The sequence below is a fragment of the Mycteria americana genome, chromosome 9 (genome assembly GCF_035582795.1).
Source record: "Mycteria americana isolate JAX WOST 10 ecotype Jacksonville Zoo and Gardens chromosome 9, USCA_MyAme_1.0, whole genome shotgun sequence".
NCBI classification, from domain to species: Eukaryota; Metazoa; Chordata; class Aves; order Ciconiiformes; family Ciconiidae; genus Mycteria; species Mycteria americana.
Window position 1 is genome coordinate 16,766,417 of NC_134373.1, and position 22,591 is coordinate 16,789,007.

Here is a 22,591-nt window from a genome sequence, read left to right on the forward strand (position 1 = left end):
GTTAAATTCCATTCTCTTGTTTATATATATAGTATCTAAAGATAAAAACCACTCAGTTCTCACTCATTCCTATTGAGGAAGAACTCACAGAAATGAAAACTTGGAGTTCTGCCTGGTGCTGTATCAGAGAAAATATGCAGAAATTGGTCTTTGTTTTTATTGACCAAGATGGGTTGTATGGTAATTATTTCAGAAATTATAAGTGGTCTACATTCTCTCCTTAGCTGAAAATCCCATATTACAGAAAGCCTTGAAAAACATAGTACATGAATATGTGTTGAAACAGTGAGCTGAAGATCTACAAATAGACTGTTCTTCAAATATGTACATAAGTGTTTTTTTAAATAATTCATATATGTATTTAACAAACTGTCAGAAGCTATGCAATACAAAATTAAAACTGACAATGCTCTCAAAGCATTCTCTTAAGTATTTAGGTTGCCTACAGGGTATGTAAAACATAGAATATCAGCCCTGGCTTTCAGTTTCCTAGCTTGTAGTAGTTAACTCTATGCTGCAAACTACATTTTGTATGAAATAAAATTGAAGCAGCTAAGACTTACACTATTTGCCAACATTTTGGTGAAAGAACAATAGAAAACAAGATTCAGAGTGAAACTTTATTACCTTAAAAAGATAGTGTATCCACCTTAATGCAAAGAAAAAATAAAATGTCTTCTGGTCAACATATTCTCATTTTATATTCCTTCCCATTATCACATTTTCCTCTATTTTGAGTAAGATCAGCTTCAGCTCCTGGTGCTCATAGGAATGACTTCAACTTCAGCCTCTATTCTTACTGCTTCTTATTCCTGCATAACAATTTCACTCTCATCCTTGTTCTCCTCTTTGCAGAGATTTGTCCATCTCCACAACTTCAGACTTTCTTTTCCTTAACTGCTCTTCTTTAACTCTTTTTTTTTAATGTTTTCCTTCTCCTTTTCAGACATATAGAAAGATGTATAGTAATAGTAATTCTCACTTCTATAGACTATTAGTGCCATTTTTCTTCAGAATAGTTTATGACTTCACATATTGTGTAAAAAGTTTGGTGTTCTGCTTAATGTCTCTTCTTCAAAGTCAAGGAAAAACAACACAGAGCTGAATTAATATTGAGAGCTATAAAGATGCTTTTCTAGAGTAATGTAAGAAGGGAACATACTTAGGAGAGCTAATATTTGGGAATGAACAGCTGAAGTATAACTGACTACACACTAAACCTTCATTGTATAAACAGACACTGTAGCCAGAAAAACACACAAGCCAAGGGTATGCTGCCAATTTTAAAATTCAGATTGCTCCAGAAGTAAATCTCTATTAGCCACTGAAACTAGTCAGCTACCAGAAATGTCCAGTTGAATCCTCCAGATTTGACATAAGGTATTTTCCCCACAGCATCCCTTCATCTCTTCTTGTCTTAATTCCCATTCTTTAACTTCTGCATCACATTATCCATGAATCAAAAACTGGCCTTCCCATTTCTTGCCTATTCACCTCATTGCATTTTTCTACCCATTTTTCTTGAGGTAAGAGGATTTATTTTCCAATAGCGTGCTTTACCTGTTTGCTCTCCTTCAGTAAACAGTAGCTGTACTTTCTTCACTTGCTATTTCTGCCAGAGGTTGTCCTACTTCTTCTCTTTCTTCACTTCATGGGGTTCTTCTGGAAAAGACTTCTGAGACTCCCATTACTTCTTAGCATCTAGACAGCAAGAGCTGATTTCCTTCATCCAGAGAGAAGGACTGTTAGTTAAGGAGAGGTTAGCTCATCTCCTCATTTCCTACTACCTCTTGTCCAGGCCCAGAGGATGTTCCCCTCTCCTAGTTCAGCTGCCTGTGCTCAAGGCCAGCACTCCGGCATGGAGCAACATCTCTTCCAGGTCCAGACTGCTGAGAACAAGCTCTAAGAAGCCACAAGGAGGATCTCCCCTCCCTCGCTCAAGAACTGTGTTTAAGAAGAGGTTCTTACCCCTGGTATCTGCCTTCATGATACTTCAGCTATGCCTGTGCTCAGCCATATCCAGACCCTGACCCACAGACTTGATATCCTTGCTTGACCTTGGACCTGCCTTGACAGTATGGCCTTCCCTGGTGGCTGCTGGGCTAGTACTGACACTGGTTACTGTCACCAAACCTGACCCTGGCCTGCTGACTTTGCTTTTCAACTTGATGTTGGACCTACCTCATTGCACTGGGTTTGTCTAGCTATCTAGACTCTTGGCTGAACTTAGCTACACACAGCTCTGCTCACCTTGGTCAGGTATGTGGGGCCCTACCTTACTTGGGGTCACTCTCAGCTCTACTCCCTTTATAGGGCAGTCTGCCCTTATCTGCTCCTTGACACTCCTCCTCTTCTGCTTCTGGCTGCTAGGGCCCTGAGGGCACTACCAAGCCTTAAAAACCCTGACCAGCTCCACCTGCAACCCCCCACCAACCCCCGCTCAAGGGCCTGGAGCTCTATTTAAGCTCAGCCTGGGACTATCAGCCCTTCCTTTAGAGATGTTGTGAGATGCTGGTCTCCAGTTCAGCCACAGCCCTGACCTGGCTATGAGCCCCACTGATCCAGATCTGCAAACTGATGGCCTGGCCTCAGCCCTGCCTCATCACTGTGAACTTGCCTGATGGTTTGGATTCTTGGGGGATCCTGGCACCCTCCCCTGGGCCTCCTTGCTCAGGTACCACCAGGTGGGTCCTGGCCAGAAAGGCCTCTACCTTGCTAGCCCTGGGGTCCCCCTCTTGGCTCCCTAGCCCTTAGGGAGCAGCTGGCCCTTGCTGTGCCCTGACAATGGCTTTGCTTCCCTTCCTGGTGTGCCCCCCTGCCCCCTTTTTGCACCTTCTAATTTACTTGAGCTATTTGTTTTAAAAAAAAAAAGTTAAGACAATTTCTAAGGCAGCTCCACTGGCTCTCTAAGTATGTAAAACAGGGTAACCTGGGATTCAGACTGTAAAATACAGCACAAAACTGTTCTGTGGACTCAGTTCTATGAATTTTTTTTAATTCCTAGTATACTGTAAGAATGCACACTTTCTATACTTATCACTAGAAAAAAAGAATAGCTATGTCTTGTAGAGAACTGCTGATGAACTAGATGTCCTCATGCACTGTATATTTAGTGACCCTTAAATTGACAGAGATACATTAAATTCAAAGACAAAGAGTTACTTTATGCATGGAAAAGTCCAAATACTTAGAAATATTCAAAGAATACTTCAGGAGGCTATCTGAAGAGTCGGAAAATTTAATTTGAAGGATTTTTATAAAAAATGTCCTTCAACTTACTCCTTATTAAGAGGTCAATAGAGCTTCTCTTATGTTCATGTATCTATTGCCATTCAATCAAAATGCACATGAGAGAACAGGAAAGTAAAACACATTTTAGCTGCTTTGGGTGACTCGCAATGCCTTCTACATCATCCCTATTCCTTGTGCAGCATACTCTATTTCTAGATGTCCCTTGATCATTCTGCCATCACAAGTACCTATATGCTCCACTTCCAAATTCTGGCTATGATCAAAGATGTAGAAGAAATCAAAGCCACTACATGTAGATTAAGTGCTCTGTACTATTTGGCTGCCCCCTGTACAATTCCTGCTACACATTTCCTGTTTGTCTTGCATGTCTCTCTTTTTCTCTCTGTAACATGGGAACGTCAATACACACAACCCTTCTCACAAGAAAGGACAAGGAAGTTCTGTGTGTGAGAATTCCAGGCATAGTCTGGAAAATGGATAAAATGATATTGCTGGACTATTCCATGTTTTTCCAAATTCAATGTGCAAATCTGAAAGTTGTGATATTTAAAAGTCTATTAGAGTAGACTTGCTTAGAATATTATTATTTTTTTTTCCCCCAGGAAGAAGTGTCTGTCAGACTTACAAAGGATTGTGGGGGCTGAGGATTTGTGAACAGTAGCAAACCAAGAGTGAACAGACTTGTATGTTCCTCCTATGATTTTTGTTACTATATACAGTTCTCTTACTATTTTGTTTTTATCTACTACATTTTAGTATCTTAACAGCTACTGATTTAATACACCTGTCAAGTAACATCAATAAAAGTGTATGAGAAGTTTTGATGACATCAGTTGAAGGGTATTACAAGTCTCTTAGGAACTGTAATGGTCTTCCACTGATGGTACTGAAAATAGTATCACTTTATGGTTCTGAGACAGTTATCAGCTTCTCCTTTCCTGTACCTTATGAGAAACTATCTGGTGACAATACATGTAATATACATAGATGGGATAGGCTAATAAACGGTCCCAGAAACAAATACAAATGACTGCAGGGGATTATAAAGGGCATACAGCCTCAAAATTGATTCAGCTATATCTAGTTTCATGTTGTGCTTTATCTTCTAGTTAATGATTTAGCTTTCCTTTTGAATGACGTCAATGCAAACACATTAAGGATCACCGATGCCAAATAACAGACACAAGTTTAGTTGGTTCATCTACTGTTGTATCAGAATGATAAATTGGTAAGGCAAGCTTGTTTGTTTGGCTCACAGTTTTTCCTGCCTTGTCATTCAGTTACCTTTAGGCAAAAAAAATGTATTTTGCACAAAACTTCCACAGTTTACACAATTTCAATTACTTACTTTATTTTATTTTACCTGATTACTCTGCAGTTGGGTGTTTATATCCCAACAAAGAAGATCTAAGGGACAAAAAATATTGACACAGTTAAAGTCAGAATAAGACTATTGACACTAAGAGCTTTAAGTGAGCAGAAACTTTACATGGTCATGTTATGATTCAGAAAGGCAAATTGGTGAGGGCTACATTTCAGTGAAAGCTGTATCAATGGCTCGATGCAAACTGAAAAGCACTTACAGGTTGCCTATTTAACAAATATTCAGAGCATACTTTAAACATGGCAAAGTAATAAATGGAAATAAGTATGAAAAAGCTGTACCATAGTGACTTTTAAAATGTGTCTTAGAACTCTCTTCTCAGCTACATAATTAGCAGCTTGGTACAGGTTTTTATGGAACTACTAAGGAAGGCAGATTAATAGTCATGAAATCATGTATCATCTCATGGACTCTCGGCTGGTTTGATTGCAGACTATCGGATTTCCTTACCTGTAACAGCATTTCTCCTCTAGAGAGACAAACATCACAGGAAGAGCCTTGGATATTTTGACGTGCAGTTTGAACTGTAATTTGTATCAATCTGCAAAAGACAATATTTTTAATTTATTGCTTTATTTCTCAGAGGGATGTTGTATATTTGTCTTATTACAAATACTAAAGATAAAATTACTAAACTGCTCATTTAAAAATGTCCTTTTCATGCACTAATAAGCCATCCTGACATTATACAACTCAGAATTAAAAAAAAACAAAACAAGTGCAGTTTTCCTTCAAGTTAAGCCCTCACAGGCTCAGGAGCACCTTATAAATTGGAGTTGATGCCAGAGCTCTAATGTGATTGTCGTCAGTGAATCTTACAGCACCTGTGAGTGAAGCTGTCATACCTCCAAACAGCAAAATCTACCGTTTACCGAGTGGGAGGAAAGCAGCGGTCTCCCTCCTCTGCATTTAAGCTTTGAGGGTGAGGGATGACTTCGCAACCGTCTGGGTACGCTTTCTGTATTGGCCCACTTGATCCAGAATCTCATGTTGTACGAGTTGGTATCGGATTGAGTCATCGTGTTCCTCACTTGTTATGAAGGGTATGTGTAACTGTGATACCTCCACCTGGGTTTATGATAATACTCTGCTTTACAGCGTGAATGCCAACGTGGTATTTACCTTCAGGCTAAGCTGTAGATGCAACCTGTGAAAGACTTGACCTTTTTTGCATGAAAGGGCTATTATAACTTCATGTCAGTTTTCCAAAGCTAGATAATCGTAGCATTTTAGTGACAACAGGAAAGCAGAAGACGCACGGGACTCCGACAACGAAAATGAGCTTCTGTAGTTAGAGAATTCCTTCATCGCGCTCCGTGGGGCAGTAAGAGTAACTTAGGAGAACAAAACCGTAAGAAGCCAGCCTGCCTTTTGACCGCTGTGGCTCTGCTCCCCGTACCCTATGGAGCACGGTACCTAATTTGGGGTCCCGGGTTTGTTCCGGTACCCGACGCCGGCTGGGCAGCAGGGGACGCCTCCGCGGGCGGCGGCAGCAGCGCCGTGGTGCCAGCCTGCGCTCGGCCCGGCGGCTCCTGCCCCGCTGAGGGCAGCGAAGGGCTCCCGCTCAGCGGCGGAGGGAGAGCCGCCTCCCCCGGCGGGGCTCAGCGCGGCCCCCGGACAGCCTGACCCGCTCCGCTCCGCTCCGCTCCCACCGCTGCCTGAGAGGGCGCCGGGCGAGGACGCGGCCGCCGGCCCGGGACGGGCGCCCTCCCGCCGGCCCCTGGGCGGCCGCGGCTCCGCCCGCGGGGCGGGGCGGGCGCTGCCTTGGCAGCAGCCGGGACGCCGCGAGCGGCCGGGGGCGCGGGGCGGCGGTGCCGCCGCCATGCCGGGCGCCGCGGCCCCCTTCCTCCGCCCGCAGAGACGGGCCTGGCCCGAGCGCCCGGCCGGCGGCCGCGCCTCGCGGGAGCAGCGCGCGCAGGCGGCGGCCCTTGGCGCCTCTGGCCCTCGCTCCTCAGCGGCGGCGCCCGAGGAGCGGCGGCGGAGGGTGGCCCCGCTGGCGGCGGCCCCGCCGGCCGAGGCGGGAGAGGAGCCGCTCCTCAGAGGCATCTTCGAGATCCGCAAGAGGAGCTGCGACGTGGTGCTGAGCGCCCGGCGGCTCCGCTGGAGCCCCATCCTGCCCGAGAGCCCCACAGGTGGGACGGGCCGGGCCGGGCCGGGCCGGGGCGGGGCGGGGGGTGTCCGCCGGGGCGCGGGGGCCGGGCCCAGGCCCTGGCCCAGGCCGCCTCCGGGAGCGGGCGGCGGCACCGCTGTGAGGGAAAGGCGAGCTGCGGCCGGGGCCTCTCCGGGCAGGGCGGTGGAGAGTCGCCTTTAAACGGGATTACAGCAAACTAGTTAAAGTCGGTGGTGTCAGGCGTGTCTCTTCCCTTCAAGGTTATGCTGGGGAGTAAAAGAAAAAAAAAAGAAAAAGTTCATAACGCAATGAGCGTCTTGTATCTGAACCAACTCTTCCTGGCAAGAGCCTTTACTGCTTGGCGGGTGATACAAAAAGGGCAAAATAAAAGAGGCGGTGTTTTTATGGCTTCTTAGCTCCAGGCAGAACAGTAAGAGGATTTTACTTTGTTTCTGCTGCATCAGCTTTTCCCGGCTTACTCTCTTTGACAGGTACATGAACTAGAGTGCGTGTAGGTGGGTATGGTTTTGTGAGACGTGCCTGAGTTTTGTGGTGAGGCTTCTGTGGCAGGTTGTCCTTGCTCTGTGCTTTTCCAATAAAGCAACATGCTGTGAGAAAGTGCTGTTACAAAGGATTTGATCAAGTGAAACAAATTATACACAAAAGTTTTAGAAGAAAAGGAATGCTCCTTAAACTTATCCAAATAGTCTTTTTTCTCCTAGAAACTCTGAGAACTTACTTTCAAAACTGCATACAAGCTCTTAAAAGTGCCTGTTTACTGCAGTGACCTCCTAGTGCTTACGTGAAGGAGAAATTGAAATTGTGTTCAGGAATGTGGAGTTTCCACACAGCACAAGTTGCCTTCTGGTATGGCACAGTTAGCTTGTCCAGGCCTAAAATACCAGGTTTATTTTAGCATTATTTTGGACAGAACTTAAAACTTCATATGGTAAGATCCAACAGCCATAAACTCAGCATACAGAGAAACAAAGTTTCTTCCACATACCAGTTTTTCTCCGTTATGATAATCTGTTTCTCTTCAAGGTAGTTGTATGCTGCAGGGGCTCGAGAGCGGTGTGGGAGCCTGCGATTCTAGTGCTGCTGCTGCAGAGAAATACTCAGATGCTCACAGCTGAAGTCATTATGCTTCATTTCATGTAACCATGTTGGGATACCAGAGCTACTGAAATCAGACTAATGTGGTGGCATGCACAGCTATTGACTCTTATCCTCCAACTAGTGTAACCGTGTTAATGCAGCGTTATTCTTGGACTTGGGTACCCGCTTTTCAGCAGGACCGTTGAGTTCTGATGACGGCTACACTGATGTGGGTACGGTCCTTCCTCTTGTGGAGCCAGTCTGGGTGCCTTAGTAATGCTGTTCCACAGTGCTGTAGCCTCTCTTCCTTCCCTTTTGGGATTAACTACGGGTCTCTGTGTATGTGATCTGAAGTGAGATTTATTAATTATTTAGTTCTGTGTGCAATGCTCTAATTTGGTTGCCACTTTATGTTCTGTCTGCTTTAACGTAGCTTGAATTGTCATATATCAGGAAGTAGGGTCCATGATTGTCTGTTAATTGTCACCGGTGAAAGATTTTAAGGTACAGGCAGGAAGAATGAATTTCAAGATGTATTGCTTCATGCTTCCACGGATGGGAATGTATTCTGGGGTTTGCTGTTGTTGTTGTTGTTCTAGGAAAAATCCACCCCCTAAATTGCTACTTTGTGTAAGATCTTTTTATGCTGAGCTTACTCAAATGGACATTGTGAGCTTTTCTTAGTTCCTGCGAGGTAATAAAGTACACAGTGCTGAAAGTCAGGCATACTGCAGGTGGCAAAACTTCAGGGATCTTATGGAAAGCAGCACTGACAAGTTGGTGTCAATTATATCAGGATTTGGGCTTTTACCGCACATGTGTTAAATATACGCCAACAGCTCATTGCCTCTGACAATTTGGTTTTGCATTATTTTGTATTGAGCTGCTGAATATTTTGGTTTCTGAGAAGTTCTTAATGTCCTACTTCTTTACTAGCTTCACTGGAAAAGGCAGTGGTGTCTTCCAAATGCTAGGTTTTCCCTGAGGTCTGTGGTAGGCTATGAGCTTTTACCATAGGATTTCCAAATTCTTAAATGTCAAGTACTTACACTGAAGATAAAAGGATTTTCAGTTCCTCAGTTGGTATGGGTGCTACCACTATGTCATCTGTGGCCGTTCCTGCTGATGCAGTTCAGAGATCAAATACGGGTTTTGGAACCTGATTATTTTTTTTTTTTTCTCTCACGCTATCTTGTATCCCAGCAGCAATTACCCTGGGGCGTTGCAAGCGTGGGATCTGGGCTGGTGCTGGGAGGAGCCATCTGTGTTACTGTCTCATTCGGTGTAACAGAAGTACAGCGATGCAGTGCTTGGGCTGAGCTGTCAGTAGGTACAGGACATGGTCGATGGCTGTCTGGATGGGTCCGTTCCACTGGGATTTGGCTTAAGCATACTTCGTCTCCAAACCAAAAGCTTCATAACGTAGTTTACTTTAGGCTCTAAAAGGTCAGGTCAGGTCTTCGGACTTTGCCAGCGATGCTAAATGAAATGTCTCTTGCTTGGACTTGTATGTTGCAATTCTTCGTATTTTTGGAAAAGACCTTTCTTCTATGGCAGTCATTCTAGTCTGTCAAGTCAGAGAACTGCCAGGTAGTCGCTTTCTCCCCCCTTCCCTAGCCCTGCCCCCTCCCCCCCCAATAGTTCCTCAAAAGTATTCCTGTCTTGCTGAAGTTGTTGTTTGTTGTCCACAGTTCTGCGGTTCCCATCATACGTTCTTACATGTGGCAGCTTGTGCAGCTTTGGCTCCTTCAGCTTCTCCTAAACAGAAAAGCTCCAGCTTAAAGTTCCCAAGCAGGTGACATCTGCTGTGCCTGGGCTTGATCATTTCACGCTCACGTATGCGTAGTTCTGCCCCGTTGCACTGTTTCTGTGGAGCTTTTGGCAGCATGATTACCAGGCAGACTTCCTTCTTTACTCTCCCTTTGATTTCTGCAGCTTCTGTCTCCTAGAGGTTTTTGGCTACCAGTACTCACTGAGGATTTTTGATGGCTTCCTTTGTTGTTCACTCTCTAGACCTCATAGTAAGCTCCCCAGCAGCCTCTTCTCCCCTCTCAAATAAGCATGACACATTATGAATTTTGTGTGGTCTCTATTATAACAAAGCTTTGGGCAGAAGTAAGGCCTGGACAGGCAAGATGAGGAGCCTGAAGGAGCAAATGTGTCAAGTGGGAACGCGGGCAGTGTGAGGCATGGCTCGGCTGCCCCCTCTGAAACGCTGAAATTACAGCCCGGGTGTGCAGCTCGGCTGAGCCTTTTCTTCTCACCGGAGCCAGATACCCTCTGACCCATAGCTGGCTGCTTGCTTTTAACAATGCGGTGGGCGTTGCAATGAGAAGTAGAGCTCACAGTCAGTAGTTACTAGGTTTTTTTCTCTAGCTTCTTTCTATGTGGCTTTCCTGTGCTATAATCACTGAGATTAAGAAAAAACAAGACCTCTCTTTCTGTATTAATAATCCAGCCCCAAACTGTAGAGCTTCTCATTTTGGGTGCTGCTTCAAAACCATAGCAGAGAAAGCTGTCTTAGTACAGATTTGAATATTATGTGTGATTTTTAGAAGTTCTGAGAAGATAATAAGAATGACTGAACGGTGGGAAAAAAATATTTACATTCAAGAACAAATGCTCAGAGTGGAATTTTTTTTTGGTGTGGCTAAAGTTTAAAAACTAATGAAATGTAGGGGATTAGCAGCAGTGGATGTGGGAATAATTTGTATTTTAGAACAGTTTCAGTACAAATAGTGTCAATTCAGTCTTCTTTATGCTGTTCTTCCAATATGCCTTGTTTTTGCTGTTGAATGAGAACTTTAATCCTGATACTTAAAGCCTTCAGCATCTTTTTAAAGATTGCCACAGAATTTCCCAATTGACAATAATTGCAGTTTTTCAGCAGATTTCTGTCAGATAGGAAATGGAACAAGACTGGCACTTGCTCAGTGTTTTACTGGTATGTGAAGTCCAGAGACTTTTGGTCATTATGAAAAACTTTGTAAGTGTAGTTTCTTGTGTGTGTAGTGCACTTTACTGAAGGGTATATGAAGGTGTTCTCTCAGACTGACAGCATGTAGGCTGGACTGCGTGGATAATAATAATAATTTGGATAAAACTTGCTTTTTTAATATAAGTAATTGAACATAATATTCTAAATTAATTGAGCAGTAAGAAAGTAACATCTCTGGAGCAATCCAGAGCCTGATGTATTATTGAATATATATTTTCATAATGAAGTAAAAAAGATCAATATGTTGTTTAAGTATCCTATTCTTATATATAGTATCCTATAGTTCTTGTTGATATTCTTCTAAATTGTAGATTTATAAATATTCTGCATAAGTTTAGCAAAAAGGGAAAAAATCACTCGTGTATTGCAACAGTGAAAGAGTTAGCAATAAAGGACTTAAAATTAATTCCAAGTGCACAGTGGCCTGCTGCCAAGGCTATTTAGGAACAGATGTGGCTGAAATAGATACCAATAGTCTGTTTGGGATCTCTAAAGTAAGACATCTGTCAGTCTATCGGTCAGTCAGGAATAATGGAAATGGGAACTGGCTGTTATAAAATGTGAATTACTGAAGTTCCACATTGATGAAATTCAAAGCTTTTGATTCTACTTCTGATGTGTAGAGAGCATAATTTCTCTAAGTGGCTTATCTATTGTCCAAGTAGGAAATATTTTTAAATAGGAAAATAGGAAATATTTTTAAGGAAGAGACATAAAAATAAATACAATGAAATGTAACTGAGACTGGGATGTACATGTATCACATTAATATATGGCTTTAAGATGTAAATTGGAGGAAGAAAGCATGCAGTTTTCAGCAATCCTATGGTGTCTGAACTTGTAAGACACTTTTAAATCTTTTTCAAGGAAGTCCATGAAGTTAATGTCTTTTAGATAAATGATGCATGAAACCGCAAAAGATTTTATTAATTTATAACTTTTTGTGAAAAATTAAAAATATTTAAGGAAATGGGATATACTAATTAAAAGCCTCTTCAAATTTTTTCTTTATTTTAGGTGACTTCTAGACATAATGTCTTGATTCTCTGTGTGTCTTTTATCCTTTATCAGCAGGTCAGTTCATGGCTCTGTGTTTGTGGAACAATTTGCGTTGTTTCATGCTTTCTGGTGTTTTTCTTGTATTTCACGTGTTTATGCACCTCTGTGCTTATGTTGAAAAGGATTAATATACCCTGGGTGTCTAATAGTGGCTTTTGTATGTCCTTTAATTCTCTACCTCCAAAGAGAGAGATCAGATATTTAAATCTTTGTTCCAGAAACTAAGTTTCTGTGCTAGGTCTTGCAACTTGTATTTGTGTGTGTTTGGGTTCACATACACGTTAACCTGTGCATGTGTTAGTGAGTTGGATTCTGATGCTACGTGAGTTTGAAATAACAGGATTCATTTAGCTTTCACACAAAGTAATAAGTCTTCTTCATGGCCTTTTCTTTTTAATGCAAAACTATTTCTATTGGTGATATTGTGGTTTGTGTCATCTTAAAGCTCTTGTAGGCCATAAAATGGCAAGTTTTAGACTTGCCTAAAGGTGATGGGTTTTGTTTTTGTGATTTTGGTTTTTTTTTTTCTTCATTTCTCCTGTTGCACTATGTAATAAGTACGCCTTGCCATGCACTATTATAGACAAGGCGATGCTCTGCTTTATTCACCTCCTCTGCCTGCCTGGCGAGCGAGGGACGGTGGCTGGCTGGGTGCTTGGCGTATTATGCTTCATCAGGCAGTTGGCACACCAGTAACAAGCCAGACGTAGCTGGTGCTGTTTTTTGGCTGCTGAGCAGGCCAATTGAAGAAAGATAGGTTGGAATCAAGGAGCAATCAAGAATACCGTGGTGGGGGTGAGCTGATATATTAAGGGAGCGTGAGGGTTTTGGTGAAGTGCCATATGGGTGTGGGAGGGATTTGTGGGTACCGTGGAGAGGGATATTAGTGAATAGAGGGGAAACTGTTGCTGGGCAGATAGGAAGACATGCAGGGTGGTGCTATAGTGGGTGAGGTACGCGTGATGCAGGGTAGGGAAATCACTGAAAAGTCAGAGGAGACATAATAAGGTGGTGAGGTAAAGAGAAGTAGGGTGCAAGTTTGTTTAAACAAAAAAATATTATCAAACTTCCATAATTTTCCTGTTCATAGAACAATTGCCAACTCTTTTGACTATGCTTTCTGTACAAAGGTGTGCAAGAGTAAATTGATGGTCTTGCTTATATAGCATGATGGAAAGAATCCAAAAGTGTATATTAAAAAAAAAAAAAGTTGATATACTAACCAATCTTTGATGTCCATGCTAGTGCCATATTCATGTCTGTGATAGTGCTATAGGGCTAAGAGTCCCTTCCTCAGTGTAAGTTAATGTTCTTTTTAAATCATTAAACCCAGTATGCAGTCAAATACCTTATCTAAGCATTTATCTTTTATCTCACTTTCTGAATCGTGCTGTTCTTCAGCCTTTGAGAAACATTATTTTTTTTTTTACCCCTCTTTCATATTCTAGGTGCTGTTGTAATATTTTCTTGGTTGTCATTTTACCGTGTCATCCCTGCGTTTGTATCTTTGCTATGCACCTTTATGTCTTTTCTGTTGTATCAAATGTTACCGACTTATCTTGACTTTCGAGTGTAGTTTATTGGAAAATGCGTGGTTTCTTTCGGGCAGTCCCTCACATTTAGAAGCAGTGCTCTGTAAACGTCCAAGAAGCTACATAATTCCTGAAATCCTTTCCTAATTTTGTTTTTTAGTAATGTCTGCAGGAAACAAACACAGAAGCTGATGAATAGCTTGGCTGCTCCGAGTCTGTGACTGCTGCCTACTTTCTTTGTCTGTGGCTGTTTCTCTCCTTGGACTGTGTGTAGGATGTGGTTCTGTAGCACCTTGTGTGGGATAGTTTTGGGGATCACGGTGCCTAATGGGGTCTTCTGCTATGGAAATCCATATAAACTTGCCTCCATAGTTGTTACTGTTCATGGTAATAAATGGGTTAGAATTCAGAATACGATGTTCTTTTGCATTTTCTTATTTTGTATCTTGACCAAAGACATGCTCAGATTAAGACGTTTCTATCTTTATTTTACAGTTACAAAATAGAAATAAAAATAAAGCAGGAAAGTCTGTCATCTGCTCTTGCAGGAGTCAAAATAAACAAAACTTAGATAAACAATTTTCCTTTCATTGTAGATATCTTATTCCTTAACTATGTATATTACAAGAGCAGCAGGTAAATAATGGTGTTGTTGCAATTATGCAAAAACCAAACAAGTAGGTATTGGATAGAAGGAATCCCTTTTAGTTTGCTGTTTCATATAGGTATATTCAACTATATTATGCAGTGCCTTTAGAAGGAAGTTTTTAGTTAAATGCACGTAGTACTCTAAAAATATGTTTATCCTTCTTAGACAATTTATGAAAAAACCTAAATGGCTGAAAAACTGAGAACATAAAGCTGAAGAATTGAATAGTATTTGTGTACCTTAACATTAGTGGGTTGTGGAACTAATGTTTTCCTTTCAAGGAAATCAGCGGTCCTGGGTTTTATGACTTATGTTGTAACAGTATGTGCAGACAAAAAAAACATAATGTGTTGAGTATCTGATACATGTATTACCATATTGCCATAAGGAACTGCTATTATGTTAGACACCAACTGATTTTGTGATAGTGTTGGATTTCTCTCACATATGCTTATGTTTTTGTACAGATGATCCTTTAGGAACATCTGCTAGTTTTGTGGTCGTATCTGCTGTTTCCTTTCAAAATTTGACCTTTTTGTCATTTACTACGGGGACTGCTATAGAATTGCATTATACTGAGATCCTTTTCTAAACTGATTCCTGTCTCATGGACATTAACTGTCAATTTTTGAGTTAATTGTGTTTCACCATTCTCTGACATACTACAGAGTTGAGCACAACTGTAAAGCTAATAAATTAACCTTTTAAAATACCATTTAATGAAATTCTTTTTTAAACTGCTAACTTGAAATAAGTGACTAGAACTTCCTCCTTCCAACTGTTTAGGTGGTCTCAAAAACACTTGTGTCTGCAGACTAAGTGTAAGGGTGGTATTTCTCAAACTATTTCACTAGGGAAGAAGTTTTGGAACTCCCTTCTTGCAGTTTAGGAACCCTTCCCCTTTAGTTGAAGTGCAGATAATATCCTTTGGACAGTGATACCAGTTTAGAATCACATCTTCACGTGCAGCTGAATAAGTGAAAATGCAAGCACAACTGAAATTCATTCGTGCATGTGGCACTGCAACGGGCAGGGAAGTCATGACCCTGTAAGTGCAATCAAAAATGGGTTCTTAGAGTGTTGGAAACTCCTCCTCTTGGATGAATAACCAAGACGTATTATAATCTCTCTTTCACATGTAGAAGTTATCTGGGTAACTGGATTTTATGTAGTTACGATGAAGAGTTGAAGACACTGGTATTTCCTATTTCTGCACTCTAGCTGAGCATAGAAATCCTTTTTGTAGGGCTTCAGATTTTACTATCAAACTGTTTTGCTGTGGCCCTCTGCAGGAAAAAATGGTGTGTTGACTTTTTGTAATTTGGAAAAGTGGCTAATTATTTTGTTTCCAACATATGATGTATGCTTGAATAGAGATAGTAGTTACTTTCACATAATACTGTTTGTGCTTTTAAAAGTTAAATGTGTATTTAAGCATGCATGAGACTTAATATTTTGAAAAATAATTAGGCTTCTGATATTTCTTTAGCTTCATTTATTGATATGCGTTGTCATCTAGATATACCTTTTTACTCGAAACTGTATTAATTCCAAAGGTGATTTTGAAGTTAAAAGTAATAGACTTCATATTTTTCAGTGACAATGCTGCTAAAGGAAAAAAATAATTAACTCATTTAAAATGCGTTTGTGGCTTTCTTGGTTGAATCGAAATTTCTTTATGAACATGTATTTTGTTATTATCAGAGTATGCAGATTAAAAATGCACTATTGAATAAGAACATTTTGCTTCCTGTAAGGTCTCAAAGTAACTGTTTTCCTATTGTGTTTCCTCATGGAGTCATACCCCCCTCCCCCTAGAAGTTCAGCAGAGCAACAAGAAATGTTCCACAAACCTGGAAGTTTTGTGATACTAGAATTACCAATATTACCAGCTCTTCTTTGGAGAAGAATCAGTAAGCCGTGTTTCACACAACATCCCAATCCCCATTATTTAGGTACAGTTATCAGGAGTGGCTTGTTTATGGTGTAGAATAGTATTAGCTGAGTTTATCTTTTGGGAAGGAGTTTGGTGCTCAGAGATTGAGTGCATTTGTTTGAAGCCTTGAGCTGTATTTGTATCTTTACCATGCTCGTAAATGGGAGTGTTTAAAAATGCTTATGCAGAGATTGAGAGGGTGCTTCTGATTTTATTCCTTCCCCAAATTTTCCTAGTTTGTTTCTTTTTAAGATTGAAGAATATCCTCACTTTATTCTTTGATGGGTGGGTATTTGATTAAAATATTTTTTTTGTGTGTGATTTACGTTTGTCATCCTAGCTGAATATTGTAAAATATTTCAGCAAAGCGTCTATTGTAAATGCCAAATACTGAACGTTATTTTATGAATGTTGGAGATTAAAGAAAACAAAAACAAAGCAGAGAACTCATGACGAGCCCTTTATGTATATCTATCAAAGACAACATAGCTCTTAGCAACTTTGAGATTGATGCAATAAATACGTAAGCCCTTAAGTTGCAAAACCAAGAAAATACTTCAAGCCACACTGAATTTGGAGGTTTTGCAATATGATTGTAAGCCAGAGCATGTAGAATGATTGTAAGCCACAACACTTGATTTTCGTAAAATTGGAGCTCAGAAACCAGAGTGGATCACAAATTATTCAAATGATCCCAGGATAACTTGTATAAGAATTAAAAACTATCTTCCAGGCCCACCACTGGCTTTATGTTACAAGGAACAATTAGTTTTCCTTACTAGTAGTACGGAAGCTGCTGTTTTCTCTCATGGGCTCTCAGTGGTAACAGACATAGATAAATATGTTTGTTTAAAAAAAAAAATATAAAAGGTGTTTTAAAAAAAATAAAAACTGTAGGTCTGAATTTTCATGTGAGCCTTGATGTATGGTAGCCTTTCTGTAAGGGATTTGATGAAAGAAAATTCCACTTCTTAGGTTTAAGATCTGGTGCAACTTTCTCCCTCCCCTGGCTTCTTGTTTAGTTGTAGATGTAGGAATACATTAAATCTTTGATAAAATGTACAGTAACTTGGTTTACCTCGCAGTTCTCTAATCTAGCATGTGGTGGTTTCTTGCCTGTGTGCTGCAATTTTAAACAAACGGCCAGTTCATGAATTCAGTGCCAAACTCTGAATTTCCTGGCTTTTGTCTGTTTGGGCTATGTAAGATGGTAGTTACTTAGATGCTTTTCAGTACGGAGTAGTTGCTCTAGTTGTTGGTTTATTTGAACTGTGACAATATATCTCTTCTGTCAGTCCATACACTCAAGTGAATATAGGAAAGTATGCTTTGCGAAGCTCAGAAAATGCAAAGCAACAGATGTTATGTACTGCACAATTATATGTATCCTGGAAACAGATCTTTACACAGCGCAGACAGTCTTGGAAAAACAAGATTTGACATACAAATGAACAAGTTGAGGGTAACAGCAATAAATACTTATGACTAAATATAATGCTGTTTTGCAGATACTGTTCTGAGTAATTAAATGCTCATTGTTCTATTAAAACCCCCTGTTTGACAGATATTTCAAAATCATCTTTGTATTTATATTTTCTGTATCGTTTTAGTACAGTGTAGTAGAAATAGCATAAGTATTCTCACTTAAAAATGATGTTGTAGGAAAATAGCTTTTTAAAAAAGCCTATGTTACTCTAACTTAAGTGAAAATTCTTGTAAATAAATTGCTAAAAGTAAGTAGGAAAAATTTCAAGATAACTTGCTGGCTTTCTGTGTGAAAATAGTAGAACTTTGCCTGGCTGATCTGTTGACTGTTCTGAAGATGGTTCAAAATGAGATTGCTCCTGTCCAAGTCCTCTCCCTGGCACGCTGTTTGTCGCAGGGCCTTTTGGAGACTCGTCAAACAGCTCTGTCGAGAAAGGTACTGGAAGATTTCATCCTTGGATGGTTTGGACTTCCCAAAGGCCTGCTCTGTCACATCTACGTAGTGTAACTGGGGGTGAGGTAATTAGTTAGGGATCAAAATTATCATAGCACCAGTGAATGATACACTAAGTTAGGTGGCTGTAGATGGTGGTAACTCATGTTGACGTCAAACTTTGAACAGATTTGTGGTTTCATTTAGTAAATTCTGCAGTTGGTGCATTCCAGGGTAAATCTAAATATATTGATATGTTACAATAATCAGGAGAAGGTTGTATATAGATGTCTATTTTTAACTTGGCATTATTTTTATTAACGGAAAAAGAATGCTTCTGAATATTTCATGTGAAATGTCATGTTTTTTGGTCACCTGACTGCAACACACTCATTAAACAAGGCTGTGATTAAACTAAGAATATCTTCCAGATCCTTTTCTGTTCCATAGATCTTTTGTGATGGAGGAGTAATAACAACTATGGTTGCTTTAGAAAACAATGCTTAGCAGAAGAAAAGAGTACCTGATAAATGTTTGTAGTTTTCTGGGTTTTTTTTACTGTAGTACAAACAAAAATGAAATAAAAAGGCTTTTTTTTTTTTTTTTTCACTTACATTTGTTGAGGAGTTAATTATTTAAAATATGATGGAAACAAGCAGGTGGTGTTTTTGAAATTTCGTTCCTAGGTCTTATGTGTTTTATGGAAACCATTTGTGGAACGTACACACAGAAATTCAGTACTGAACTTACAATGTAATTTATATGTATATGCTTGCTTGTCGTGCTTAAAGCAGCTACTGCTTTTTACATTTTAAAGTTTAACAGTTTAGCAATATTAGTTTGTATGCAGGAGCAGACTAATAAAATGAACTTACAGTAAAAAGAAAGCTGTTCTTAAATATGTTTCTCTTTGTTTTATGTTTCTAATATTTGTTTTCTTTGTCTAATTCATGGAATGAGGGTTGCCTGAAAAGTTCATAGTTCTTTTGGTATATTAATGATGTGGTCTAAAAGGAGTATGGAAGAGAAAAAATGGCATGGGATAAACACAGAAAAGCAGAAATGCTGAATTGGTTTGTTTGGGACTGTTGAAACAGGAGTGGAAAAGCTTTTAGAGATTGTCAGTTATGTCCTACAGCACTGCTTCAGAGGCATGGCCGTTTTACCCATTTGACTAGGCAATGGGACAGTGAGTCCAAGATTTGATATAATTAAGCATAGTGTAGTGTATTGATCTCTTATTTGAATGCCATCAGCTTGGGATCAAGATCAGGAGCTGTAGCTAGACCATGCCCAACGTATACGATCATTGGTTTATTATGAGAAAATGTAATCTGTCACTTAAACAGTTGTTAGGATTATTATGTTAAGGATCATTAGGACATAAATAGAGACTAAACAGATGTTTGTATGCTCTATAAACCAACGGTTATTTAACTGCATCTTGAATACTGTGTGCAGTTCTGGTGTTCTTGACAAAGATGATGTGGGACTGGAGAAGGTTCAGGAGGTGACAGTGATTTAAGGTAAGGAATGGCTCCTGGATGAGAATGATGGACTAGGCCGGCACTTTTTGGTCTGAAAGGGAGGCAGTTGAGATGGCGCCTGGAAAGAGTAGATGGCAATGGCTTTCTATCTTCCAACATAAGAAATATGGTGCATGTAATAAGGCTAAGAAGAATCAGGCTCAAAACAAAAGGAATAATCATGCAGCAAGTAAGAAAACTGCAAAGCTTACTGCCAAAGGATACTGTTAATGCTAAAAGATTTTGTGGATTCAGCTGGAGACGGAAGGCCTCATTTGAGTGCTGTTAAACGTGTAGAAACTGCAGTCAGTTCAGGGTGTCCCAAATGAAAACAGGTGGGGAGTGGAAAAGTATTAGTGGAAAATAGAATAAATACTTGCTTTATTCCTTCTCTTCTCTTAGCATCTGCTTATGGCTATGGTTTGACATAAGATACTGGGACAGATGGACTTTTGCTCTGACCTGGTATTGCTGGTCTTATGTACCAGAAACTGGTTAAATTATATTTAAATGATATTTTATGTAAAAGCACACACATCACTAATCTGTAACTCCATCTGAATTTGTGCTATTAAGCAAGCTTTCTTGGTAGAATTTGAAATTCAGTTTGCCTAGCCTTCTGTTTGTGAGGTACTTATTTTTATTGGTGGATCAATATAGTTTAAAGAATGTGTGTTCTTTGTGTGACAAAATATCAAGAGGTTAATTTTATTAAATGTTTTTAAGAATTACAATACAGTAGCAGACTGTATAGGAAACTTGTATTTCTTAGCCATAAGTGCCTTAACAATATTTCTTATTATGTATGTTTATAATTACTATAGTCTTTGGGTTTTTTATTTTTATTGTGGAGAAGGGAAGTTAAATTCCCAATACAATAGCTAAACTTGTATAGGATATGAGTCTGAAACCAACCATTACAAACCATTCCAGAAGAGTAATTAGTTTCATCAAACTCAAGATTAGCAAAAAGTGCAGCTTCAATATGCTTAGCTGTTATTTTTCCATAAATCTCTTTCAGAAGATTTCTGATGTTCACAGGGTAGAAGACAACCCTCAATGTAAAACATCCATTTCTTATCTCAACAGCTTTAAGGTGTGTGCCAAGGCATCTATAGTAATTAATTCTTGAACACAGGTGATGATAATTTTCTTGCACTAGTTCACTTTAAGGCTAAGTCAAAGATTATTGTCTGATTTGTAACGTGTGGCTGGGTGTGTGTAGAAACTCTGATTTGTTCAATTTACTTTTAAATGAGCAAGGTAAGCTTAATATTGTGATAGAGGAAAATTTAGATAGAATAGTAACAATAACGCACATACTGTGCAAGTGCCTGTTGGAGACAGTCTGAAGATGCGTCTCTGTTAGCTGCTGTATGGGTGCTTTGAATATGTGATCCTGCAACCATACGCAGGATCTTTATGCTGTGAGTAAAATTCTTAGGATCTGCAAGTAAGATATTTACTTCAACCTCATAGTGGTAATCCCTGTACATAGGTGTCCATCTGGTGTAATGCTAGCATTTAAAAGTTTGGGGGAGTAAAAATTAGTATGTATTATGAGGGGTCTGAATTGTATCTTTGTCATCTGACATGCGTTTCTCCAACAGTGAAAACTCATCTGAAATTGGTTTTTTTTGATATGCTGATCAGTAATCTTTCTGTTTGATTTCAGTACTTCTTAGTACTAGGATTAGGAATAGACTGCAATTAGGAATACATATGTAAATGTGGCATGTAGCTACAGCTACCATGCTGGAGTTAAGAGGAGTAGATGTCAAGGAATTTGCTTAAAATAGATAGGAGACTCCTTGTTTGAGACTGTTGGTGCATGCAAGGATGAAAAGCATACATCATAGAAAATTTGGGGGTGGGTTTTTTGGTGGTGGTTTTTTGACTAGTGGCTCTGTTTTGAAGCAGTTGATATGCCTGTCAGAAAATAAGTAGGTTTCTATATGTAACTTAGTATACTAATGTAGTTTGATGTAAAAGTGAAAGTTATTTCTATGCTGATAGTTAATTTTGAATTCCATGGTACTTAATGCTAAAATTTTACTCACAAAGCAATTTATGGATTCTGCATGCTCTTTAAAATGCATTAACTTATTCTACTTTATGCACTGGTTATTACACAAATAAAAAACGAGATGGAGATTTTTTGATGTTTGAGAATCTCATGAAAGTTTCAAATAATGTGTTTTAAATGACTCATTACCATTTATTCTTGTAATTCCTGAACTGTATAACAACATAAAATATTAAAACAACTCAAAGTACTGGCTTTACCTGATAATTTTTGAGTGTATTTTGATTTCCAAAACAGCATTATGTATAATTTTCTTATAGTCTAATCAGATATTCCCCAGAATTGTTTTTTTTCTGGAAAACATTTTGTAGAGCTGCTGATACACTTTATCAGTGTCTTATGTACATGGTTTGAAATTTAAATTAGCTTAAAGACATTTGTTATTTACAATTTTAGTTTTATTTCAACGTAAGCATATTGCAGTGTGTATTCAACAGTTCTGCTGCTAAATGAAGTAAGGATATACTTAGCTTGCTGCGCAGATACATGGGCACAGGTGGACATCTTGGTAGTATGCACCATGCAGTGAAACACATGGCACTACACAACATGGGGCAAAGAGCACGCAGTTTGAATTAGAAGTCATTTTATGGATACCTTGCAAATTTGTGATTGTTCATATACGGGCTGTAATTTCTAAAAAGCGTGTACATGTTTTTATATTGAACATTTGTGATACACACATCACTAATGTAGTTGTCCTTACTTTGTGGAGAGAGGCAGTATTGTATGAGCCTGTTCATATCAATATTTTAATAATTTATCTTTATAACTGCTTTTGTCTGTATTTATAGTAACATTGGCACCCTTTGTACAGAAGATACAATCAGTGCTGAAAGGAAACTTGCATCCATCTGGAAGCAATAAACTTTTCTAAAAGACTGCACAGTGTTACTTAATCCTGTGATTTCTTACTGTGAGTGAAATTAAGGTTTGGTTCAGTTGTGTCACATCATATTGGTATCAAATCTGTTGTGAGAGCTTTGTCATAGTGTTAAGCTACAAACAAAATTTTAAAATGGATGAAAGTCTGAGAATGTTAT

General features: G+C 39.5%; 1 protein-coding gene across 3 annotated transcripts in view; it reads left to right on the forward strand.

The window, feature by feature from the left end:
• Positions 1–6,416: 6,416 nt before the first annotated feature.
• Positions 6,417–22,591, forward strand: part of CERKL (CERK like autophagy regulator) — a 59,143-nt gene continuing 42,968 nt past the window's right edge. For all 3 annotated transcript variants that reach the window (XM_075512149.1, XM_075512150.1, XM_075512151.1), the window contains exon 1: positions 6,417–6,768. In XM_075512149.1, coding sequence (XP_075368264.1) covers positions 6,459–6,768 — 310 coding nt within the window. In that variant the 5' untranslated portion in view covers positions 6,417–6,458. The remainder of the gene's footprint in view (positions 6,769–22,591) is intronic.